This window comes from Dysidea avara, chromosome 10 (assembly GCF_963678975.1).
Source record: "Dysidea avara chromosome 10, odDysAvar1.4, whole genome shotgun sequence".
Lineage (NCBI taxonomy): Eukaryota > Metazoa > Porifera > Demospongiae > Dictyoceratida > Dysideidae > Dysidea > Dysidea avara.
In genome coordinates, this window is record NC_089281.1 from 18392955 (window position 1) to 18420403 (window position 27449).

Here is a 27449-nt window from a genome sequence, read left to right on the forward strand (position 1 = left end):
TTAGAGTATCTCGATCTTGTATGCAATTTCTTGAAGGGAGGGGGGCATTTGCCCCAAATGCCCCATCCTGGATCCGCCATTGAAGTAACATATTAACCTGACATTTTCACCATCCATCCAGCTATGTTGGTACTTACTTCTGACCAAATTTCAAGTCAATAGCTCTTTCTGATCTGAAATTATAAATTGTCAAAGCTAGCAAATTAGATGTATGTGGAAGACCTCTTTTCACAAATCCGGTCACATGCATTTGTAGAAAAACTTGGAAATTAACATTAATTTTTGCATATTTTGGAAAAGCAACTTTTTGCTGTGAAGTTTCATCTTTAAGCTAGGAGACATGGATGATCAGTTATATCACACCATGTAGTATAATTTCACATGTGCAAGACATTAATTAACTTACAAATTGGGTAATTTGTTCAGGTGCTGGAATGGTTAATTAAGTCTGGAGACAAAGACACATGCCATTTAATTGCAGAAAAGCACCAAGAATACTTGATTTAACTGTCAGAACTCTCTTTTTATGTATAGATGACAGAAATTATACTATTTGTGAGCAAAGTGATTTGTCACCACTCACAGAGCTCAATGCTTTATTAGTTTGTAATGTATTAGCACTAGTAATAGCATGGGTAGCAGTGAAATTTGGGATAAATACCATGAGTGTTGCATTGAAAATGGGTAAAACTTTTCTCAAGGTGAAGCCAAATGAAATTTCCATTTTTAATGCAACAAGAGTGGTATATTTATCCCTAATACCATACCTGTTTCACTGCCCATACAAAAGTCTCAATAGTAGCAGTGAAATTTATCCCATATTTCACTGATAGCAGTGAAAAAGTTGCAATTGTAATTTCATTGGCTAGAATTTATGTTAACAATGTAGCGCCAATTAGTGTTGACGCATGTTTAGTACATAGTGACAAATTGCGTACATAGCAATGCTAATGCACAGCATGCATATATGCAGCGAGTGTGGTATTAACTGGGAATAGCATGGGTAGCAGTGAAATTTGGGATAAATACCACGAGTGTTGTATTGAAAATGGTAAATTTCACTCGGCTTTGCCTCGTGAAATTTATCCCCATTTCCAATACAACACTCGTGGTATTTATCCCAAATTTCGCTGCTACCCATGCTATTACTAGTACAAATTTCACTGCTACCAATACTATGTCAAGTTAATACCATACTCGTACTTTGGTTGCCAAACAATGGTTGTTAGGGTCTGGTTGCTATGGTTCAAATAGAGAATCAAATCAAAATAGCCCATAGCAACCATTGCTAGACAACTACCAACATGGTAACCTTAACAACCATTACTATTTCTAAGGTTATAAGCATTTTGGGCCATAGCAACATACCTTTGCAACTGTTGCTAAGCAACTGCATTTCATAGTCCAGACAATAAAATTGCAATTACAACTTTTCACAGTGAAATTAGGGCTAAAGTTTACTGCTGCTATTGTGTTTTTTCTAGACAAATTTAAATGAAACTAGTCTGTAGGATTGTGGGAAATATGCTCATCATCTATATAGCTACTCTAAAATTAATTTTCTGCAAGCAGTCAACTTTATTATATTCCAAAAACACACAGTGCAATAAGGCATGTGTATTATGTACTTTGTAAAACATGTCTTTACACATGCATTTTGTAATAACTGATCTGATAAAGCATATTGCACATATCATCATGGACTTGAAGTTGGTTGAGATACCATTACGGTATATATTTCAACCAACTTCATCTTCTGACATATTGCAACAATAATGGTTTCTAAGGAAACTCTTTTATTTTGACACTAATTGTACTTTGATATTTTATTTTGGAATGTTGATATCCCTGGGTACAGTGGTCCCTGAATGTTCTTTTATCCAAACTGTGGAAGTGACTGTTCTATTGGAGTATTTGTCTAAAGTGTATATTCTATTAGAGTATTTGACAAATCTTACAATGTTTTTACCAAACTTTTCCATTATCTAACCACACCTAAGGCCCAATGAGTTTGGATAATGGAGGGACCACTGCATCTTGTAAAAAAAGCACTCAAATAGTAGAATATTACCTTTTAGATTTAATGAAAATGTCTGTTTTTAATAACTTGCATAGGTGCTCATCCCAAAGGTGATCGCCTATTAAAACTTCATTGATATAATGATGGCAAAATGTTCATACCACTAAAACACAAAAACAGTAGTTCATTGGTGTACTGTATACATCATTCTCCATGCTCAAGTGGAAGTAGAGCTCCTAAGCCTAAAAAAAAGTAAGTTTTGTGCACTTTTTTATAAAAGCATGAAACTTGGTACATAGTTTGTATATACCATAAAGGTCATTTTCAGATTGGGAGCCACCTCAGATTTGACCTTTGGTGACCTTTACGTCTAATTTTATACTTAAAAATTGGTAGTTTTTTCTCTATTTCACTTATACATGATTCAAAATCCACAAACTTGGTGCAAAATTAATGCTTTTACTCTAAACAGTAAGTTGATGCTTACAGAAAATCTGTAGTTTTCTCTATTCAAAAGTTATAGTCATTTGTGACCGAATTTTGGAAAATCACCCATATGGGCACATTTGACACCTAAAATATTTAATGATCAAACAACAAACGTTATAGTGCTAATCTACTAGTTAATGGTTGTAAGCCATTCTCAATATCTTAAATTACAGGAAAATTACTGAAATATTTATAAAACTGTGTCCTGCTCTTATTAGCAACCCACTAAACATGAAAATTCTAATTATTTCACGTACACCCATATGGGTGATTTTCCAAAATTCAGTCACATTCCTGCCCATACACATCACGCTTAAATGATAGTTGTATGTATACTACAGTGTTTCACATACAGTAGTTCTAACACATTACATCCTGAGTAATTGTTGTACAGTTATATAATGGACCCTGTCTTAGTAGCCACCTGTGTAAAGAGACCACCTCTCCATACCAGGGACACTGGAACAGCAAACTAAGAACTGTTTTGCATAGTCAGAGCCTGCTTGTCTAATGCAGCTATTTGTCTATCTACATACCACAACAAAATGACCCTAAGGTAGATATTTTAGACCAGTTTCATGGTATATTAATTTTCTATAAGGCCATGAAGAGTTAATTATATGTTTCTGGTTCCCTTCCTGGTCATGTTTTGCTGAATGAATTGTGCAATCACCATACAATAATTTGTAATATTTTATCTCCGTTGAAAGTTTTCACGTCTTGTAAACACTCCTTCTTTATAAAGATGCACTAACTTTATACAATAACTTTGTTTTCCCCTATAATTTCCATGTACTGTTATGTCATAGTGTACTGTACCACATCAAAAAGTTGCAAAAAAAAGCCTGGTCACCTGGTCAATTTTGGGGAATTGGTAGGACCAGAAACATATAAGTAACTTTGCAATCAATTAATTGTACATGTGCAGCTATATCCAGCTGTTGAGTACACAGGTACTTAAGTGTACATATACTGTATATTATACTGTAGCCTGAAAATTTATATATACATGCAGTTATTAAACCAGACTACTTAAACAAAATGATGTAACCTGATACTATACATATCCATCATTCCACAATTTTGTACTATTATGGAAAACTAGCTATATGCAGTGATATGCACTGAGTGTAACAGACTACCAGATTAACCAGTACAGAAGGGTGATCACTCCGTATAGTCTGCAGGAGAATAAAAGTGAATACAGTATATCTTTAAAACATTACATAGATTAATCCTACTGTTGTGCTACATAAATAAAAAACCAACCAAAGACTATAATTATATGGCCATAATATAAATTTTATTGGCATAGCTCCAAGGTATAGTTTGTCTCTCCATATTTTTGAACAATGGCTGTTAATAAATCTGTAGAGCATATTCTTTGATATTTGAATGTTAAAAATTAATAAGCATTTGGTGATTATGTGACATACTTTCATTTTAATTGTTGCCATTCAAACCTGTTATTATACCATATAGGCAGAATCAAGGAATGAACAAAATCATGTAAAGAAAAATGATTTTCACAAGAAATTCTAGATTGTGCAGCCTAGCAAAATAATAACCTCGACCACATTCATTCATAATCACAATTACATTTTCACAAATTTGTCATCACTCATGAAATTTGTGAACATTTTGTTCCATAATTTTTTAAGCTCATACAGTAATAAAGCCTTTCTAACATGGCTAGTTTCAGCTTGGCCTGGAGGTTAGCTATAATTGTGTATCACCCAATGTGCCTTAACTTTAAACATTGGAATACAAATTAAAATCATAGAACAGTATCACTGCATGCATACCTGGACCAAAATGGCATAAATAGATTTCTCAGTAAAGAGTATATCAACCTTGACTGTGAAGCCAATTATGTCATAAATCTGACGTACATGTAAGTAACCAGCTTCAGAAATGTTTCAAATGTCATCAAATGTTGTACTTCTATTCTTGTACACCAATTCTACATACAGCTCTTTCCTAAGGTGATTTTATAGATACATACGTATTCTAAACTATCAACATAAATATCTTGACCTGTAAGTGCATGTACAAGTCTAACAGTAATAGGGATGCCATGCAAATAATCATCTTTACACTTCCATAGGTTCCTTAGATCGATACTCTCAAATAGAACAGTCACTTTAATTTGTAGTGAAATACTCTAATAGAGCATTCACTGATTACAATGTTCCAAAATAATTGTAAGAAATGTTGCTAACCTAGGAGAATAATGCAACCATAATAGGAACACCCGAAGAGCATAAAAAATTGGGGAATTCCTGAAAGCATTAGAGCAATTTTGAGACTCTGAATTTTACCATAAAGGAACCTCAACTAACTTCACTTTCTGACATATTGCAACAATGATTCTAAGGAAACTTTTTTTAAATTTAGACACTAATAATTGCAATTTCATCTTTTCATACTTTTGAAATCTTAACATTGATATCCCTGCTGGGATGTCTTGTAAAATAACCCTCAGAGCATGTTTAAAGAAAATTGTATATAAGTAATTGTTACGTTACGTACTCCTCTCACATACAGGTTATTGCCTATCAAATTTCATTGATGCCATAATGGGTAAGACAAACATCCTACAGAACAATATCCTTTTTAAAAATGAAAATAGATTCCAAATAACCAGTGAGGAATTTCAGTTAACTTTTAATGTGGCAATGTATTGCCTGGCACTTGCAATTATTCATTTTAACCAGGGATGGCAAAAATTTATACCTTTAAGCACAAAAAAAACAAAAACAGTAGTTCATTGATGCACCGTACATCATTCTCTATGCCACAGTAGGTACCAGCATTATTATTTATATATGCTGCAGTGCTATATAAAATTGACATTTTTGTTATAGCTTCCATAGTTACTAATAAAGTAATATTTTCTAAAAGAATGTTAACTTTTGCATGTGAGCAATGAAAGACAATCCCATGAAAAAGTTGTTCAATTGCACGCTCCGTCTTATATGTTTAAATAAAACAGTTTAAGTTACTGTATGCCTGAAATCTGTTAGCCACAGATTGTTCTATTAGAATTATGTTCTTTTCCCACAACATCACAGAAAAGGATTCACACTATGCATGGCATTATTAGTAGGATAACATATCTATTAGAGATGAACGACACTGCCATTTTGGTATCACAATCGATACTAAACCGATATTAATCATGGTAGTGAATACTTCACGATACTTACACATAGTTCAATTGCTTATGTTCGGCATTTCTACAGGGAACCTTTATAGGTGCTACATACAGCCGCTATCATCATTGTTTACAGCAACAGTTATTGTAACACATGCTTCGAAGTTATGTAATGATGTTCACACCTCTGGGCAGGGGTAATTAATATGGCTAGGTGGGCTTGAGCTGTTACAAGGAATCCTAGCCAATTATTGAATAACAAATGTTTTTTTACAGACATAACATCACGATAGTTACAAAATTAAAATATCATGATATTGATACTTTCAAAATATCGTGATATGTGTATTGTTAAAATGACAATATCGCTCAGCCCTACTATCCACATATTATGCTGAATAATTTACATTCTCAATTGAATCCAGTCCTTGGTCTGCCATAATTTGCTTTACATTCATGCAAGAAATTTTCATGACAAAAATTTTCGTGTAACAATATTTTCCTATGACTACATATGACTTACGTGATTGACTGCTCTATTAAAGTATTTCAATCTTACGTAAAAATTTCAGTGAAAGAAGTTTTCGTACAAGTTTAAATATTATTTTACAATGAAAAAAAAAGCAAGTTACGGTACAACCATAGCTACTTATAATCTGTGCAAAGATGAAAGCTGTGTAGTTTGAACATCAAAGCAAGAGTTGATACAACACTTCATGTGTGATGTTATCACATTATTGTTGTTGAGGTCATCATCATCATCATCATCCTCTTGCCTGAAGGATGTCACATTTCCTCTCTTCCTCCATGCATTATCAGACCTACCATAGACATTTTGTCATAACACTGTAAGACACATGTGTACTCTTGGAAGGCATTCATAACTGTATTGTAGGTGGGTGGCTTAAAAAAAAAAAAATTAGATGATAGTTACAGTTGATTGCATGTCAGTTGTCAGTTGTGTAAAATTCTGTCACACACTTTTAGGGATTTTAGGAACATTTAATTTTCTGTTTTGTATTTACATGAAATATTGTGTGTGATGTCATTGTACAAACTAAGTCACGTGATTATCAGTCTTCCTAACCCCACGCGTTCATAACATGGCGCCCAACGTGGGGCCCGAGAACTTTTGAGAAAGTCATCGACATTGATTGAAGGAAGGCTCAGAAGAGATGTCAGTGGATCTAGACCGATTGAAGGCACGAAGACGAGGCCAGAGGGGCGTTGTAACGAAGTTCACTCGAGAGGCGAAAACCTTGATGGAGACCGAACTGTTGGAAGATGACTCCTTACGTCGATTGGAAGTTATTTCGAAACAATTGGAGGGAAATGCACATTGTTGAAGGCGCTCGATGAGTCAATACTAGCAGAGTGCCCCACAGACGAAATTGAAAATGAGGTCGTCGAGGCTGAAGAACTGTCGGATAAAATAACGCAGCTTAGAGTGGAGATTGAAAGTGTACTACCTTCTAAGTCAAGTGATATAAGGATAGAAGAGAAAGCCACGAAGGCGGAAGGTGAGACTATGTCACGTGAAATAAGTGAGACACGTGAGTCAATAGAAACACGTGAGCCAGAGCGCATTAATAGGACGGGTGCACCTGACGATGGCCATAGTAAACGCGAGTCTACTCCCTTAGTATTACCTCCCATAAGGGGAGAAGATGAAGTCGCTATCTGCGTTGTTAAACCGAAGCTCCCCAAGCTTACCTTGCCGCGATTCAGCGGTGATATAACAAGATTTCGAACGTTTTGGGACAGCTTCGAAAGCGCGGTGGACCGCAATTCTGGGTTATCAGCAATAGATAAATTCAATTACTTGAACTCGCTGCTAGAAGGGGCTGCTGCTCGCAGCATACAGGGACTGCCTTTGTCAGAGAAGAGCTACATGGCGGCCAAGGAAATCCTGCACGAACGTTTTGGAAAGACTCAAACAATTATTGCTGCACACATGGAGAAGCTACTACAGGTCCCCAAGTGTTTGGGGGATAAGGCATCACACCTTCGGTTAGTTTATGACAAGATCCATGCTAATGTTAGAGGGCTAGAAGCCTTGGGTGTGAAGGCTGAAGAATATGGTAGTTTCCTTATTCCTGTGATTATGGCCAAATTACCTAGTGAGGTCCGGCTGCAAATTGCAAGAGTGACTACAAGAGACATCTGGAAGGTGGACGAATTGCTGCAAGTCATTAAGTGTGAAGTGGAGGCACGTGAGCTTAGTGACACAGTTAGAGTAAGTGAGAACAGGTCGGAGTCACAGCCAGGGATGTCCAGGCATAATCGAGGTACTACTTCGTCATTTGTTATCAGGGAGCAGAGCTCTGGAGGAAGATCATGCTTGTTTTGTAAAGGAGAGCACTTCTCTGCCTCCTGTGAAGTTGTGAAGGACGTACAAGCTCGGAAGGATGTTTTGAAGAGAGATGGTCGCTGTTTTGTTTGTCTTGCGGTAGGCCATCGTGCCAGTCAGTGTCACAGTGCAAGGAGGTGCCGCAAATGTGGACGTCGACATCATCAAGCCATTTGCGAGTCACGAGAACCAAGACTATCCGAAGCAAACCTAGTCACTGTACCCAACACTGAAGAGACAACTACCACTCAAACAGCACCTTACAATCAAGGAACTGTTTTGCTCCAAACAGCCAGTGGTTTTGCAGTAAACAGCAGTAATGAATTGGTACCTGTGAGAGCGTTATTAGACAGTGGGAGTCAGAGATCCTACATTACTCTTAAATTGAAGAACAGATTGGGTCTCACTGCACTGAAGAAAGAATCTGTAAGTTTGAATGTGTTTGGTAGTCAGTCATTTAGTAGACAGCAATGTGACTTGGTTAAGATGAAACTGTTGGGAAGGTGTCAGGAAGGAATCGAATTTACAGCTCTATGTTTTCCTAGTATTTGTTCTCCCTTGAATAGAGTTGTTACCCTTGGACAACACCCCGAATTCCAGGAGTTAGAACTTGCAGATCTCCCCCACTCTGATGACTGCCGCAGGGGCAATGGATCTATTGATGTACTTATCGGCTCTGATCATTATTGGGAAATCGTTCATGATGAGATAATTCGAGGATCCGGTGGACTGGTAGCTGTAAGTAGTAGATTGGGATGGCTGATATCTGGACCAGTAACAGGTGAAGAACTTGACAGTAATGTGTCTCATACTCATCTAGCTGTAGCCATTCATGGTCCCACAACGTTGGGTGAACATTCAGAAGGTACGAGTGGATTGGAACAAGAGCTGAGAAGATTTTGGGAAACTGAATCTATTGGAATTGTGGAAGAGCCTGTTCTGGACTTGACTAAAGAACCTTTTCCATCCCAGATCAAGTATGATTTTATAGTGGGCCGTTACAAGGTTGGATTGCCCTGGAAGTCAGCAAGACCTGAATCTTCGAATTACAACTTGTGTGTGGGCAGGCTGATGAAGCTGAAGGCTCGTTTGCAAGGTAGAGAGGCTTTGATGATGGAGTACGATAAGATTTTTCAAACTCAGTTGCAGACTGGCATAATTGAACCTGTACCAATGTCAGAGTTAAGCTCTTGTAGTGCTTATTTTCTTCCTCACCATGGTGTTGTTATAAGGGAGGATAAGGACACTACTAAACTGAGGATCGTTTTTGATGGTTCAGCAAGGTCAGAGAAGCGACATCACTCCATAAATGATTGTTTAGAAAAGGGTCCAAATTTGACACCTCTGATCTTTGATGTTTTATTGAGATTTCGAACTCACCGGATTGGAGTTACGGCTGATATAGAGAAGGCCTTTCACCAGATTATGATTGAATTGGAAGATCGCAATATGCTAAGGTTGCTGTGGTTTGATAAAGTACAGGAAGCAGATCCTAAGATTGTACAGTACCGATTCTGCAGGTTGGTGTTTGGTCTTACACCAAGTCCAGCCATCTTACAAGGAGTAATTCAACATCACCTTTCTCGACAAAGGAGCAATGATCCAGTGGTAATTGAGTTGTTGTCTAACACCTTGTATGTTGATGATTTCCCAGGAGGAGCCTCCGATGTTGAAGGAGGGTATCACTTATACTGTCAGTCTAAGGAGATCATGAAGAAGGGAGATTTCAATCTCCGTAAGTGGAGAACCAATGATAGCACCCTGCAACAGATTATTGACAGAACAGAAGGTGAAGCAGCGAAAAATATCCCGGTTAGTCAACCAGCAGTAGATAAACCGCTCAAGATTTTGGGTCTGGGGTGGAATATTTCAAGAGACAATTTCTGTGTTGACTTTAATGAGTTGATCCAGTTTGTGAATACCCTTCCTCCTACTAAGAGATCTCTGTTGCGTGTAACTGCTAAAGTATACGACCCATTTGGGTTCATCAGTCCATTTACAGTGTCATTCAAGGTTATCTTTCAACAGTTGTGTACACAGAAGGTTAACTGGGACGATAAACTGGAAGGAAGCTCACTAGTACATTGGATGCGATTGACTAAGGAGTTTTCATTACTGACAAGTATTCAAGTCCCCCGATGTTTGTTCGCTAAGGACCGATCACCTGTTCATTGTCAACTTCATGGCTTCAGTGATGCGTCTGAGAAGGCCTATGCAGCAGTCATATTTTTGAGGATTGAGTATTCAGAAGGAGACTCGGTTGATGTTAATATAGTAGCATCAAAGGCAAGGGTGTCACCGATAAAGAAGCAGACTATTCCCAGACTGGAGCTTCTTGGTGCCACTATCTTAGCAAGGCTTCTTAATACAGTGCAACAGCAATTAAATTCACTACTTTTAGATACCCAGTCCTTTTGTTGGACAGACTCGTTCACAACACTGTGTTGGATTAAGAATGAGCGCCAGTGGAAACCATATATCCAGAATCGAGTAGAGGAAATCCGTAACCTGACTGACAGGGATTCGTGGAGATTCTGTCCTGGGAAGGACAATCCAACGGATATTCCTTCAAGATCGTGTGTGGCAGAAGATCTTGTCAACAATGATTTGTGGTGGAATGGACCGTCGTTTCTTAAGGCTCCCATTCATCAATGGCCAAACCTACCTACAACCTATGACAGAGAGAAGGCTATGGAGGAATTGGTAAAGAAACCTTGTGCTGTCACGCATGCACTGGCAGTTGTAAATCATGCAAGTGTAGCCATTTTAAATTTGGAGAGAATTATTGATCTGGAGAGATTTGGTTCAAGACTAAGACTGTTGAGAGTGACTGCTCTGGTGAAAAAATTCACTAAGACCATGATTCAGAAGATCAGAAAGCAAGATAACCCTGAACCTAAGGGTTTGTCAGCCCTGGATTTGAAATTAGCAGAAGAACTGTGGGTGAAGTCAATTCAGCAGCGAGTCTTTGCAAACGAGTATCATGATTTATTACTGAAGAAAGAAGTTTTTCTGAAACAGTTGCACCTTTTCTTAGATGACAGAGGAGTGATCCGCTGTCGTGGCAGGCTTGGCAGTGCATCAGTTCCATCATGCTCTAACAATCCTACCTTGTTGCCACAAAAACACTGGTTCTCTACATTGTTAATTAGCTATCACCACCAATGTGTTTTACATGATGGGATAAGGGAAACCCTGAATTCAGTTCGAAGGAGCTATTGGATTATAAGGGGTCGCGAAGCAGTAAAGAAGGTCATTCGGAAATGTGTTATCTGTTTAAGGATCGAAGGGAAACCTTACCCGGCACCAGTACCACCAGATCTCCCCGAAGAACGTGTAAGTGAAGGACCACCATACCTTAATACTGGTATAGATTTTGCTGGTCCGCTATATGTTAAGGATTCTCAAGCAACCAATGGTCAATCCAAGGTTTATATTTGTCTGTTCACATGTGCCTCCACAAGAGCAGTACATCTGGAGCTCACCGCAGATTTGACCAGTACTACTTTCCCACTGGCCTTTCGACGATTCACTAGTCAGAGAGGATTGCCAGCAGTCATTATCACAGATAATGCCAAGACATTCAAATCAGCATCATCTGATGTTAAGAAGATAGTCAGATCACAAGAGGTGCAGCAATATATGGTCAATCATCAAGTTCACTGGAGTTTTATTTTGGAGAAGGCCCCTTGGTGGGGGGGGGTTTCTGGGAGAGGATGGTTGGCAGTGTGAAGAGATGCCTCAAGAAGACTGTGGGCAGAGCATGTTTAAGTTTTGAGGAGCTACGCACCGTGCTGATGGAAGTAGAAAGAACATTGAACAACCGACCATTGACTTACCTATACGATGATGATGAAGGAGTATCTCAGCCCCTGACACCGGCAGATTTAATTTATGGACGACAGATTATTACCACCCCAAATGGACGTCAGTTTGAAGTGAAGAGCACAGCGAGGGCATTGACTAAGCGAGCTCGTCATCAGTTTCGAGTTTTGGATCAGTTTACAAAGCAGTGGAGACGAGAATATTTGCTAGCCCTGAGGGAGTATCATCACTGCAGAAATGAGAAACAGAGAGTTGTTAATAGAATCAAAACAGGAGACATCGTGGTGATGAAAGAGGACCACACTGGACGATGCTGGTGGAAGCTGGGACGAGTTATTGAACTGTTGAAGGGAAGAGATGAGCTAGTACGTGGTGCACGTGTTCAAGTTTTGAATAATGAGAGGAAACCTACTGTCTTGCGTCGACCATTGCAGCATCTCATCCCATTAGAGTAACTAAATAGACAATAATTTGTTGTAAGATTGGAACTTTGATTACCTGGGGTAATCAACCCCGGGAGTGTCACACACTTTTAGGGATTTTAGGAACATTTAATTTTCTGTTTTGTATTTACATGAAATATTGTGTGTGATGTCATTGTACAAACTAAGTCACGTGATTATCAGTCTTCCTAACCCCACGCGTTCATAACAAATTCCAAGTGGGACTCGAGTGAAAAACAACCAATGATAGATGGCCACACTATTCAATTTTTTTTACGAAGTACATGTATCTGATTGGCTTTTTCACGTGATATCACTAGCAAAAGAAATTTGTAACTGACAACCATCTTTCAATTCATTGTACATTCAGCCAAACAAATGATAAATAAATTCTTTGGTAGCCATTATTGCATTTATAGCCACTATACAAGGCAACCGCAACAGTTACACTACATATCAAAAGTGGTAGCCAACCAATGACACTGATCACTAATACAAGCAACAATACCTATGTAGCCATTTCTTGGTCACCATTTTTGAAATGATAACTTTTAAAAACTATCCATTTTACACCTCGCATTTTGTTACTAGTAGTTGTTTTGATACACATAGATACAGTACAATACTCAACTACACTAGTAATCTGTTATGGTGACCTGTAGTGGCAGTAGCAGTCTTGGCTGGAGGTGTAGGATTGCTAACAACTTGTTGTTGTGGTCTCCTCCCATGGTTCACCTGCACATAACACAGTAATGATCAAGACACACAGCAGTGTGTTGTGCAACCAAGAAAGTTGGCATGTCATAATGTGGGTATATAGACAGGAAGAAAGAAAATGAGTTTTTAGGCATACATAGTCATTGTAAGCACACAATTTTTGCATTATAGCTGCCTGTCACTTTTGGTACTTCACACATCCAATTTAACCAAATTACTTTTTGCTTTCGTAAAACACAAGTCCTCCTAATTTCTTTGTTTTATTTTCATTTTTCTGAGGACTGTTTTCTGCTTTTTGCTATAGCTGTACGATACCACCTTAAGGTGGCGGTTACCTCACAATTTCCGGTTTGAAGGATATTTTTAAAATTCAGTTGTGAACACATTTGTAGAGCTACGCGAAGGCAAACACCGTTACATTGTAGCCCAGCTCTTCCTCTACCTACATGATGACTTGTACGGCCATTAGATGTTGAACCATAAGGCTATAGAGCCGATTGTAAAGAGCATGCAAAAATATTTTCGGCGTCAGTTTATGCAAAGCTTGTTGCACATTATGGCGAAGTAAATGTGTAATCTATTCTTTAGCAGCATAAGCAGGGCGAAATCAACACAACTTCAGCCTATGCCATGCTGAAACACAGCTATGGGATTTTGTAACCCTTTTGGCCACCACGAAGGGACATAAAACCTGCTGTAACATCGACAGTCAGTACAAAAATCTTTTTTTCTCAACATGCGGCCCTGCTACAATAACCAATCGCTTATTTTACGCTAATACAGAGGTCTCCCTCACTAGTATACAAGAAAAAACTGACGCAGAAAGTTGCACTAACACTTTAGCATACCATACAAAACCACAAATGACGTATGCCGCCTGAGTTTCGCGCGAACCATCCGAATCCCCGTGAACAAAGCTTCTAAACTACTCTACTTACTTTAGTGAATGTCTTCTTTAATAATACTCGCATAATGGTAACAAATTTCTTCTTGTTACAAGGCAGTGGGCCTTAGTACGCGCAGCTGCCATTTTAATTATTACGTAAACACTATCACATTACGCAATAAATGAATTTTTGTGGCAGGACGTATGGCTTCGTTTGCAATGGCTTCAAAACCACGACTTCCAGGTAACCGCCACCTTAAGTTAGCATATCATGATACCATACTTAGGGTATCACAATAATATTTTAGGTATTGATACTACACATGATGTGTCCTACATGAGATAACCAAGCTATAACGTTCAGATAAAATCTGGCCTTTTTATAATTTAGTACATGAAGATGCAAACTATCTATCATATTAATAGGGTCCTATGAAAAAAGTTTGACTTGAATCAATTGAAAATGTGACCCAAAATCTGGTTATTTTGCTAGATCGATACCTACAATACCAAATCCTGCAGTAGCTTGGTATCACAATACCGGGTGGTACCAATAGTATCGCACAGCTCTACTTTCTGCACACCTTATAAAACACAAATGGGCAACTCTTGATTGCTGGCATCAATTAAAGGCAAAATTGAGGTGAAATCTGGTCTTAAATGTTACAGATGGTATCACTTGTAAAAAAAGACAGCCATTTTGTCACACCTACAAAGTAAACCGCCTAAAGGAATGACTTTAAAGGAATTGGTCAGTTTATAGGTTAACCATCATAGCTCAACCATTTATCATCATAATCATTAATATTTCTAGGTAAGAAGAAATTTTGTAATAGCAAGCCCCTAAACCAGTTTGTGCAATATTTAAAACACAATAAGAAGTATTACCTACAGACATAGACATCATGGTACCTACCTGATCTCTGAGGTCTATTTCTGTTGCTAGAAAGGAGCAGATTACATTATTAATGTATGTGTCCATTGATAGATTCAAAATAGTGCACGTCTGTGATTTATTGAAACAATGGGTACCACTCTGGAATCACAAGTAAGAAACTAAATCTGGGCTTTACATACGTATATATACAATAGGATAATTCCTTGATGTAACCATATAATGGAAAGTGTTCTCAAAGCCTTTATCACAGGCTAATAACTCCAACACATGTGCACCCTTTAGAGGAAAGCAAACGAGCTGCAGATCAACTAATAGTAACACACAATTTCCTACACACAATTAATATGAGACTGTCTGGATGCCCTGCAGGAAGATATTTGACTTGCATCCATGAGTCCCCTAGCCTCTCACAGGACGAGTTTCCTTATATACCATATAATGGGAATTATTTGCGGAAGAATTTTTTGCGAATGGTCTATTCTTTCTTTATTCGTGAGAAAACATTCACGATTTGTTGTGTAAACTAACTTAAAAATTGGGCGTGCGCCTACAACCGGTTTGGCATGGATGCACGCGCTCAACCGTGACATGCTACGTAGATCACTGATTTGCGGTGCCCAGAGAAGCAGGGAGACTATTATCGCTCACAATAAGATGTGGACAAAAGGCACGCCTAGCCTGGGGGAGGGACTAAGTCAACACGGCACAGTGAATCGCCTGGCTGTAATTATATTTATCCCATTTTTCTTGCATGAGCAATACCGGTTTCCTTTCACTGTCACTTAGCTACTATCACTCTCTGTTCGAATTGCATGGTGCTAACGTTGTGCCTGACTGTAGCACTCACTGTAGCGCTCACTGTAGCGCTCACTGTAGCACTCGCTGTAGCGCTCACTGTAGCCCTCACTGTAGCACTCACTGTAGCGCTCACTGTAGCGCTCACTGTAGCGCTCACTGTAGCGCTCACTGTAGCGCTCACTGTAGCTCTCACTGTAGCACTCACTGTAGCGCTCTCTGTAGCACTCGCTGTAGCGCTCACTGTAGCCCTCACTGTAGCCCTCACTGTAGCACTCACTGTAGCACTCACTGTAGCGCTCACTGTAGCACTCACTGTAGCGCTCACTGTAGCCCTCACTGTAGCGCTCACTGTAGCACTCACTGTAGCCCTCACTGTAGCGCTCACTGTAGCGCTCACTGTAGCGCTCACTGTAGCGCTTACTGTAGCGCTCACTGTAGCGCTCACTGTAGCGCTCACTGTAGCGCTCACTGTAGCCCTCACTGTAGCGCTCACTGTAGCGCTCACTGTAGCGCTCACTGTAGCGCTCACTGTAGCGCTCACTGTAGCGCTCACTGTAGCGCTCACTGTAGCGCTCACTGTAGCACTCACTGTAGCGCTCACTGTAGCGCTCACTGTAGCGCTCACTGTAGCGCTCACTGTAGCCCTCACTGTAGCACTCACTGTAGCGCTCACTGTAGCACTCACTGTAGCGCTCACTGTAGCGCTCACTGTAGCGCTCACTGTAGTGCTCACTGTAGCGCTCACTGTAGCGCTCACTGTAGCGCTCACTGTAGCGCTCACTGTAGCGCTCACTGTAGCCTTCACTGTAGCGCTCACTGTAGCACTCACTGTAGCGCTCACTGTAGTACTCACTGTAACGCTCACTGTAACGTACGGTAATGTAGTGCTACTTAGCCACACAATCACTTTCACTATATGAATGTTGCATGGAATAATAAGTACGCATAAAATTGTAAAGGAGCGTGGCTTTTCAAAGAGGCATTTCATCAAAAAAATTTAATTCTAGGAAAAATTATGCAAGAAAATATTCGCGTATGCACCTAAAATTGCAAAATTCGTGAATTTTTTTCTTCCGCGAATGATTCCTGATATACATACAATACTCAGGACAGTGTTTATTTACTCACATGGCGTCAATACAGTAAGAGCACAACCAAACATACATACGTACGTACACACACTAACATAATTTTATTTACATAGGCCAAGCGAGATGACCTCCAGGAGGGTGGTGGATAGGTGACAAACAATAGCAGTCAACTTAGCCTTGACCCTGCTTGAACATGGACAGGGATAGGGGTTCATTAACTACACTGCCACACACACACGCACGCACGCACGCACACACACACAACACACGCCTGCGCACAACAAAAACCAAAGCCTCCAGCAGCCATACAAAACACAGTTACTGCCACCTAGCCAGCCAGCACTGGAATGCCTTGATCTGCACCACTCACACACTCAAGTCTTGTACAGGTAATCCTCAGGACAGGAACTCAAAGTTTTACACTGACCTAAACACCACTATGCAAAACAAGGACAGCTAGACATTTATTTTCCCAGTTAGTACCAAGTACCCAAATGTTGATGCTATATCTGGGTGGGCCCAGTTGACACCAGATCCCCATTATATACAGCTCGGTAGGCTGGAGAAATGTGAGTCAAGTTTCTTGCCCATGGAAACAACTTGGCATAACTGGTTATCCGCCTTGCTAGTGGACTAGTCTCTCCACTTCTGCGTAACTATGGTAACATTACTACTAAGATGACATCGTATGACACCACATGCTCACCTCAATGGATCTGGTGGTCTTCATTGCTAACTCACTAGTAGTAATATTCTTACTACCATATATGATATTCATTGGTATCCCATGGTGACCAATAATAAACATTGATGGCAGCAGTACCACAGGATCTGAACCATTTTCAGTTAAGGTCATGTCATTGCAGCAACAATACAACACCAGCTACTAGTGGCTATGTCCAATATATTGGATGCCAACAAACAGATTTGTACAAACTCTTATAACTTAACACATTAAAAGGGATTTAGTAACGCCACATTACTCACTATGAGTTTCCTGATAAAATGGTACTGTACCTAACATCGCTTCATTCCAATAACACCTCTACTATTAGTCTGAGCCTTTAATAATCAAACCAGTAATGTTGGCCACGAAGGCATCAGTTAGTTGGGCAGTCAGTTGAAAATTCATTAAAAATATTAGAATACTTATGAAAAGCATTTTGAAGGCACATTCAAACCAGTTGTGATATAAATACAATACAAGGATGGCTTCTGGACTTCTGATTGATGTTTTGATAGAACAATTTTTTTGTGATCCTATACTACATACCACAATTATTGATACACATCTTATTAAAATGGATAATCCCTTGTTTTTAATATAATGTGCCAGAACACACCTGCAATAACCTGACAAATATGCACATTTTACAGTAGAATGCATTGGGTAAAACACATGCTAACTGTTAAAATCATTCGAACACTTGTTTTGTAATGAAGTCTGATTTCATTACAGCATTAACTCATTATCCAAAACTAGAAATGATTGTTCTATTAAAAAATTTCACTAACTGATGATGCTGTGTAGGCTCTGTAGTAGTAAGTGTGTTTTATTAGTGGCTGAAGGAATTCTGTCTATAAATGGATGGGCACTTTTATCCTAGCAAATTCAGTTATCTGATTATTGAACCGCATGTTTGGATAACCGCATCAGTGACAGATCCAAGGAAAGAGGATGGAGTGGCAAATGCCCTTTCTCCTCACCCTCCCCCCCCCAAAAAAAACTTTTTAAAAACAAGATCAAGATACTCTAATAGAATAGTCAGTCAAATACTCTAATAGAAAAGCCACCACATGTAACATTAAGAATCTTATAGTTGCCGAGTGTATATCATCTACAACACCATCCCATGGGCACAATTAGCCAGCTAGGAATTTTTCGAATGAAATGCACATGGTCTTTTGTACCTTATAGGTACAAATTTTCAAGGGACGTAACTTTTGCAGATTTAACGGTTGCTTGGCTGCCCACGAAATTTTCATCATCGAAATTAATGATTGTCAGGGTTAGCTCTATGCTTTTTAATAGGTAACATCAGTGAAAAACAAGTGATCCTCGAAAATAAAACTGTGGAAATACTGAAATTTGTCAATCCACAAAAATTATGTACCTGGAAAATTTGTACGTATACATGATACCATCCTACGGTATATGACAGTTGGCTCATAGCTAACTGAACAACTTATGGCTGTCACTGATCCCTACAACTCTTGATCACTTATTACATAATTGTGCATAAAACTGTTCTACATCAAAAATTTCAGTCCTGAAACATATAAGCTTCTGAGGGCATATCACCCTGGGGGCATATCACCCTGCTCCATATGTCTACTACCTTGGTGCACCTCACCTTGCCAAACCCTAGATCTGCTCCTGCCCATAGTACCGCTATGTTTGTATTTAATGTCAGTGTTAAGAGAGACAAGACACAAGTTATGTCACGTTGTAATTACATCACTGACTATATATGGTCTTCACTTTAGCCCTGATCACAGGAACATGTATATAAGATAAAACTTGCCAAGTAATGGATTTTCCTGCTAACAGATATGTAAGTTATACAACTCTGTATGATATTGATATTGTAACATATAGCAATCCCATACTATGATTGCTTAACATTTGAAACATGCGCACGATTAATTCAGGTCACAAATAATGGAGTTAGAGAGTACAACATTATAATGGTAGAGTACATGATTGAAGGATACAGAGATCAGCAAAACTGGTGAACGGTGGACTATAAATAAATCAAAACAATAACAAAAACAACCGTGTGTTGTGTGTGTTGTGTGTGTTGTGTGTGTGAGCTTAGCTGTGAACAAACCAGTTTGAAATACAAGGCTTTGAGATTGCCTTTCTTGATGAGTTCTATGGACATTTGAATACATATCCTTAAAAGTGAAAAGCAGTCTTTAAAATTTTGTCCAGAGAATTATTGTGCAAAGTTAACATAGTAGACAAACCATAAAATAGCCAAGATGATATTTTTATGAGTTTAGTTTAAAGCGATTTATTTGAATTACATTTAATTATTTTATTATTATTATTAGCACTTTACAGTGACCAGCACTGAAGGTCTGACAGCAACATGTGCTGCAGCCATAGGATTACCTAACCTAATTTCAGGGACTTAGACCTAATGACTTGACTTACTGACTGATATGGTGTAACAGAAAAGGGGCCAAAGTAAGGAAAAAAATCCCTCCAACCCCAGGATTCGAACTGCAGGTCACCCAATGTCTAGTCGGGGCCACACTCAGTCTTCCTCCAGGAGGGATGGATTTTCTTCCTTAAACCTAAAGTATTTATTATTCTAAGTAGTACCAAGAATTCATGAACTCTTGGTAGTGCTTAATTAACAACAAAACAACAAATAAGTTAACAAAAATACCTTTCTGAATTTAGCTCCATTGCTTCACAAGATCACCTTGGTAACCTACAATACACACTCTTACATAACACTATTATACAGTACAATGGTTACAGTATAGTAGGGACCACAAAGGAGTAGGCGTGGCCCACGGAATAATATCACCCAAAAACCAGCCTCAATTTTCCCTGACAACGATGAGACAGTATTGGTTAGGTAATACTAAGCCCAAACAAACTTTCAGATCGACCCAAAACGCTTTCAACAAGTTGCTACAGAATCTAAAAAATTATTTATTTAACAGAATTTTCTACTGACTAATTGACTGACTGATTGCCTGATGCCTTCAGACAAGCGTAACTTGATAACGGCTAAAGCTATGGCCTTAATTTTTTCACTGTTCGACATCACTTCGGCCCGACTGGTGCCTTTTGACATACCGCAGTACGTACAATGCATTCTTCATGCACTTACCAGTGTCCTCCTTTGTGTCCCATTCATCTTTGCTGACAGCGAAGTGTCAATTTGGTAGTAGCACATGATGGCTTCCCTTCGTAACAGAAATCATCCGTATTTTTCGTAGTGGCTATTTTGATTGCAGAGGTACTTTTTGAACAGTTCTTGACCCGAAATGCTGTGTAACCGATTGAACATAGCTGACAACGAAACGAATGGATACTTCATGTTTTAGACGATAATTGATATAGCTGGGGTGTGTGGAGCCATTTCAGATGTGGTATGCGTGGGTTCACCAGTCATAATAATTTATAAAAAAAGTTAACAAACCAGTACACAGAAAAATTTGGAATTTTCAGCTAGAGTAGGGACCATAGCACATCGATAAAAAGTACTGAAACAAGTTGGAGTAGGCAAGATATTAAATCACAGTAAAACAATAAGAAGTGTTATATCCCTACTGTGCTCATTTCAGTACTTTTTATCGATGTGCTATGGTCCCTACTAATTTCCAAAATTTTCTGTGTACTTGTAGAATATAGGAGCCTAAAATGTTAGGTCACAACTACGTATGTACTACAGAAACAAATTATAGTTTGGCATCAACAATGAAAAGCAAGGTTGAGGTCACTCCAATTGGGGCAACAATGTTTCTGGTCCATTGCACAATCCTCTACTTGAAATGTCACAAATACTGTACATAGCAAAATCTACACATTGGCTTATTGAAAAAGCTAGATATCCTGCCTGACGTCGCATTTAAAACTGAATTTAGACTCTATTTAGGCTGTTTTGGGTGGGTAATAAATCTCATATACTCCACGCCTTCAGGCACAATATAACATACGCTCAACATCTAGGTTTATCCAACCGCTATACATTGTTCACGTGCAGTGATTTAGCGAGCACGATTATTTTGTCACTTGAGGACACATAGTTGCCATGGCGCTAGTATTATCACAAGTAAACCAGCTGCTTTTGCCAAGCCTACAGCAGAAACAGCCATGGATGAGGTAAGTATTCTGAGTGTAATGTGAAATAGAGTCTAAAGCAGTTATACGGGCACAATGTGGAGTCTATGAAATTTATAAACCCTCAGGCCCTTAGTAGTTTCCTCACTTCGCTTGTGCGCTACAACCCGGGCCTTCAGGTTTATAAATTTCATAGACTCCACATTGTGCCCGTATAACTATTATTTTAAGAAACATAATTACTGGCCTAAGTACATGTACATAACCCACAAGAGCTCATATGTATCCTGTCATCCTTTTGTACTGTATAATGCACAAGTCTAAGCATTATGGTAACTTGTTCCCCAGGTTTTTCACCAAGTCTATTAATGGGTAGAGTTCATATTTTGAGACCGGCCACTTGGCATCCAGCATTGAATTGAATTCAAGTTGTGGTTGGAATGTAATTGTGCAATGGTAATTATGGAGAACTTTACATAATGTTATGTACAGTACAAGGCCTAAAACTATTACAAACAGTTGGATGATACACTATAGTGCATAAGCAGACTTGTACAGATTACTAGTGTGGCCACTCGATCACAATACATAATAGCCTACTGTAGGTCTATATTTGAGACCAGGTGTTTATTTTCCTCATGTTACTGGCTTGTACACATTACACCCATTCACAGCTGAATTGTTCCACTGACTATATATAACATACAGTACAATCCATCTCACCTCCTGGCTAGTCTACACTGCAGATGTTTCTTCATAACTTTCATCATCTGTAATACAGTACATAGTGTGATGACAAAGAATTAATAATTGGGTAGCACATGTAGCAAGGGAGAGGGGGTTATACTGACTTATACGAGCATACTTAAATAGTGGATACTGAATCAGTGCATGTCATCCTAATGCATTAATCTGTAGTAGTACAATGTATGCACTGCGTTTCATGTTGTACTGGTAGCAGCCAAAATATTATGGTGCTCAAGTTGTGGCCTAGTAGATGTGATCACTGTAAATACATGATCTTAAGAACACTAAACTAAGGTTTTAGTTTAAAAGTGCTTCAATAACAACACATATATACATACCTTAATACACTATAGGAGTTTTTATACAACATTCTGATTGAATCATTGGAAGCTGAGATCAATGGAATCAAGCAACCAATAATACTTGTGATTAAGTCAAGCACATTGAATTTGTACAACTAGACTGATTGATATCATCAAGTGATCAAGATTTCTGTTGATTATTTTGATTGCAGTCAAAAACAACTCTATAAGATCTATAGCAGTGGTGATTCTAGACCTGACATAACAGGGGACCGGGCTGCACCACATCTGGAAAGTAAAACGTCTGTCTCAAATATAGGCCAGGCCTAAATGGAGTCTAGCTTTAATTATTTTTCAAACTTATTAATAAGGCTTCTGAGCGATCATACATGTTATGAGTATAATCATGAGAGTTTTCTGTGCAAGCCTGCATGCATGCAGACAGTGTCATACAACTGATCATTTTAGGCCTTGACTATATATGAGTCAACACACTGAATGAAGATTTTTTATGCTTACTGTTACAACAATGGCATTTCTACTACAACTCAAATTCGATTAAATACCAGGTGTCACTTGGATCTATGTATCCAAATAAATGCCTGGTCTCAAATAAAGACCCTATTTATTTACAGGCTGGCTTAAAAATACTGGGAAGGAAATTAAATAAAGGCTGTGCTTTTATGAGAGGAAATATGATATATTTCTTAGCAGTGCTTAACAAAAAAAAAACAAGTATAAGAAGAAATTAAGAATTTTAAATTAGAGTAGGGACAGTGTATAGTGCTGCAGTAAAAAGTACTGAAACAAGCTGGATCGGAGTAGTATGTAATGTCCAAATACTGTAAAACAATAAGAAGTGAATATCCCTACTAGGGTTGAGACAAATAGTTCGAAGCTTCGAAGCTTCGTTCGGTCTCATAACATTCGGATGCTATTTTACCCCACCACAGCTTCGTTACCATGGATATCAACATGTTAAACCAGTTGCACAAGTATTATCACTCCTTGTGGAAGCTGCCACTTACATATTTTTTGATGTAATTGTAGTTTAAAGAATGGTTATACTGGAGCTATAACAAAGTGTAGGAGTTTGTGCTACAGTGTAACCCTAAGAACCATCAATTGTGGTCATTAATAGTTGACATGACATTTGCAACAAAGCTTCGAAGCTTCGGTAACATTTTGAAAAGAAGCTTCGGAGGATGTATTTGTACATTCATTCCAACCTTAATCCCTACTGTGCTTATGCGTACTTGTTTGTAAAGTTTTTTTGCAAGCTCATGACCACTAAATAGCCTGCTTTTCACAAAACCAGTCACAATATTAAAGAGTTAATCACAGCACTATTATACTAGATTATGAGTCATACAATAACAACTGATCAGTGGGCGTGGCCCTGCAGACAATAATGGACGTGGATTCGTGCATACTTACAGACTGATGAATGGGCGTGGCCACCATATGTCTACAGACAGTACTTTACATAAGTGGGCATGGCTCACGAAAGAAGCAGGGCTACGCTATGATGTGTGGTAACACATCCACATTTAATTTAGAATGTGGGGTCAGACCCGAATAATCTGTAAAGCGGGACCTGGATGACCTGACTCGGTTTAACATTGTTAATAAACAAGCTACATTTATTGACTTACACATTGCTGTATAGTTTGCCGCGAGTTGCTCTCACTGATTGATATCAACAGCGAGTCACGTACACGTGTGTTCAAATAGTTTGGTGCAACTGGCGACCATGTGTATTCGAATAGTTTGATGTAACATACACTAGTAGATGGAAGCCGTACTGTAGTCTATTAACACTCAGCGGCAGAACCTTGACTGATGGCCATGATAAAGAAGGATAAAAGGTAAGACAATAGCGCAAGCATTGTATGTTTATCAATATACCAAAGGTTTTTTCTTAAGCGAGCTAGAAACGTTTCTGCAAAAGAATTAGGGCTGTAGCTGTAGCCAGTTTTCCGCTATGCTTGACTGAAGACGTAAAGCAGGCAGGCAGGCAGGCAGGCAGGCAGGCAGGCAGGCAGGCAGGCAGGCAGGCAGGCAGGCAGGCAGGCAGGCAGGCAGGCAGGCAGGCAGGCAGGCAGGCAGGCAGGCAGGCAGGCAGGCAGGCAGGCAGGCAGGCAGGCAGGCAGGCAGGCAGGCAGGCAGGCAGGCAGGCAGGCAGGCAGGCAGGCAGGCAGGCAGCCAGACAGGCAGACGGGCAAGCAGTAAAAAATTCTGTTGAATAATTAAGAAAAAAAATTCTGTGGCAACTTGACGGAAACAATTTGGATCGATCAGAAGACACTTTTGGGCTTGGTTTTACCCAACCAATACTGTCAAGTCATTGTGAGGAAAAATCGTGGCAGGTTTTTGGGTTATATTATATCACGAATCGTCCCCACACCTTCAATGTCTCTACTATACAGTACTATCGTACTGTATGATAAGTAACAATTAATGAAACACTTGAAGTTAACAACAAATACACCCTGTACCTTACTGAATCACTTCAGCTCCACTGCTTCAGTTATAACCACTGATCACCTTGGTAACCTGTAATACACATTCTTACATAACACTAACAAGACACCAGTTACCCAATAACAAATTGTATACAAAACCTAACAAGTTAGATGATGGCTACTACAAAATAAAATTGTGGTTTGGGTATTGATAATTGTGATGATGAACTATAAGGTTGAAGCCATCCAATTGATAATTATGCTTCTCCATGTGAAATTCCACAAATGCATTGTAGCATACACAATGGAATATTGAAAAAACCAGATTTCAGAGAAGTACATATTGGGATACAACAAATACAGTATGCTACATCTAATGTTGTAAATCAATGTTGCTTTGTTTAGTGTAATAGGTAAAATAAAGCATAATAGGATGGTCCCTATTGAACCAGTCTTAAAATTAATGTTAGTAGCAATGGCATGCATACAGTATAATTACAATGAGAAACATGTATACTATTATTTAAATGTATACACATTGTAAGACACTAATGTGAACACATGAATCAAATACAAGTATAATCTATTGGAATTGTAGAGTTGAAAATAGTTACAGATTCAATCTTAATTTTACAAATTTTCTGGGCTAATGCTAGCTAGCATGCTCAGTGGTTGTGTTTCACGCAACATATAGAGGTCAACAGTTTATAATAGCTACTAGCCTCTACTCCAGAGGAGGGTGGAAGCACCTTAAGTGCCGTTAAAATGAATTATGTAAACCCTTGTTTTTCAGTATCAGCTAAATGTGTGGACGATATAGCAAAGTGTGGCATCATTGTTTTACTTACAATAAACATACCTGGTTAGTGCAAAACTCTCTACGTGCGAAATAGTGTTTCATCGATTTTTCCTAGAAAACTAAGCACTTTTATGAAACTAATTACATCACCTTAATCCTTACACGAAGCATGATCTAAAAATCTAGTTAACCCCACCATTTGCTGGTTTTGTATTGAGACTATTGAGGTTCACGTGAGATTGTGAACAGAATTATGCAATTAAGATAATATTTTTAAGTAGTGTCTAAAGCGCTTCCGCCCTCCTCTACCTTTATTCTTGGCCTGATCACTTACAATTGCTTCTTCTGACACTGTTCTTTTTCTTTTTGCACACACTTTAGTTAGAAAACCATTATACATAATTATTAACTCACACATGTTTTATTTAATTCACTTCAAATTTGGAGGGTACAAAGAGCATAATACTGTGCATTAATCTTTTGATTTGTGTAAAGATTGCTAAATTTATTGGTAAACTTGATTATTTGTCACACCCTACACAGTAGACCACTTATAGAAATAGGTTAACAATCAGTCTGTAGGTAGGTCAACCATTGCAGCTCAAACAAGTCTTTTGTGATTTAGGAACATTGATTACCGAGATAAAACCAAATATCCCAAAAATGTGATTGAAATACTCTAATAGAACACTCACCAAAAACAAGAACAAAAAAATGCATAAAACCTCAAAGAAAAAAAGATGTGCGAGTTCAAATTAGTGCTGTACATCTACAATTTTTTTTGTCACTGGTTAATTGCCTACCAATAATTGGCAATATAACCGGTTAATTGGTTGTGTGTACTAAAGTGATATTGGCAGACAGAATAGATACTCAACAAGCCGGCTGGAAGGTTTAGGGTGGGATCAAAGGGGCAATTGGAAACAGTGGAAATGGGAACTGGAAATGAAAAATGGAAATGGTCAAATCATCACATAAATATATCCTACAGTAAAACTCTCATTTAGTGGCACCTCTTAAGACCACCTTGTTATAAAGATCATCTCTGTATAAAGACCATGTTGTAATTAAGTCCCAATGATAATTATCGCATACTCAATTACTTCATGAATAAGACTGCTTTATGGTCACCATTTTATAAAGACCACCTCTTTATAAAGACCGCCACTTTACAGTGAAATATTTGATAAGTTCCAAATATGTATTTCATGACTCATAAGAATTTTTTTATCCATACTTTACTGAAGTCATCTGGCTATATCCATACCATTATCACTCAGTTTGTACCAGAACATGTCATACAAAAAATACTCTATGCAAGTAAAGTGTAGACACACTGATCAAAGGTCGCATAAGGAGAGGATCTCAAGAGCCTTTTTAGCTAACCTACGTAGCTTTTTTGGTAAAGTGATGTTTGGGATTTAACTATTATTACAATGTGAAGAAGTGCAAGTGGCCTTTGTACAGAGTTGGTCTTTATAAAAAGGTGACATGAAGTGGTCTTTTTAATAAGGTCATTAAGTATGCTTTAACTATTTTTGGAGCCTAATTACAATGTGGTCTTTGTACAGAGGTGGTCTTTGTAAGAAGGTAACCTTAAGAGGTGGCCACTACATGACATTTATATGACAATTTGACTGTTTCTGTTTTCCATTTTT

At 38.5% G+C, this 27449-nt stretch overlaps 3 protein-coding genes across 10 annotated transcripts in view; 2 read left to right on the top strand and 1 right to left on the bottom strand.

The window, feature by feature from the left end:
* The first annotated feature begins 6841 nt into the window (after positions 1–6841).
* On the top strand, positions 6842–11748 carry LOC136236818 (uncharacterized). Its single transcript, XM_066027050.1, has 2 exons — positions 6842–6973; positions 7015–11748. The coding sequence occupies exons 1-2, from the start codon at positions 6842–6844 to the stop codon at positions 11746–11748; spliced, it is 4866 nt and encodes a 1621-aa protein (XP_065883122.1).
* A 65-nt stretch (positions 11749–11813) lies between these two features.
* LOC136236819 (uncharacterized) lies at positions 11814–12296 on the top strand. The gene has a single exon (XM_066027051.1). It carries the CDS (start codon positions 11814–11816, stop codon positions 12294–12296), a length of 483 nt encoding a protein of 160 aa, XP_065883123.1.
* A 301-nt stretch (positions 12297–12597) lies between these two features.
* LOC136236553 (UBX domain-containing protein 4-like) overlaps positions 12598–27449 on the bottom strand; it is a 198568-nt gene continuing 183716 nt past the window's right edge. The window contains exons 3-10 of one of the 8 annotated variants that reach the window (XR_010692168.1): positions 25031–25083; positions 22202–22248; positions 20073–20117; positions 19390–19418; positions 17381–17505; positions 16784–17330; positions 14804–14829; positions 12905–13019 (exon numbers count right to left, since the gene is read on the bottom strand). Coding sequence is in view for 3 of the 8 variants with exons in the window: in XM_066026768.1 (XP_065882840.1) it covers positions 17178–17330; positions 17381–17505; positions 19375–19418; positions 20073–20092 (342 nt within the window). In the remaining 5 variants the exon portion in view is untranslated. Of the gene's footprint in view, positions 13020–14803; positions 14830–16783; positions 17331–17380; positions 17506–19374; positions 19419–20072; positions 20118–22201; positions 22249–25025; positions 25084–27449 lie in introns of all 8 variants that reach the window. The other 7 variants (XR_010692165.1, XR_010692167.1, XR_010692163.1 and 4 more) reach the window with 7 other exon arrangements.

Coding starts and splice junctions, on each gene's coding strand:
- LOC136236819 (XM_066027051.1), top strand. CDS start 11,814: ATGGAAGTAGAAAGAACATTGAACAACCGACCATTGACTTACCTATAC.
- LOC136236818 (XM_066027050.1), top strand. CDS start 6,842: ATGTCAGTGGATCTAGACCGATTGAAGGCACGAAGACGAGGCCAGAGG. Junction 6,974..7,014: donor ACTCCTTACGTCGATTGGAA/GTTATTTCGAAA, acceptor ACATTGTTGAAG/GCGCTCGATGAGTCAATACT.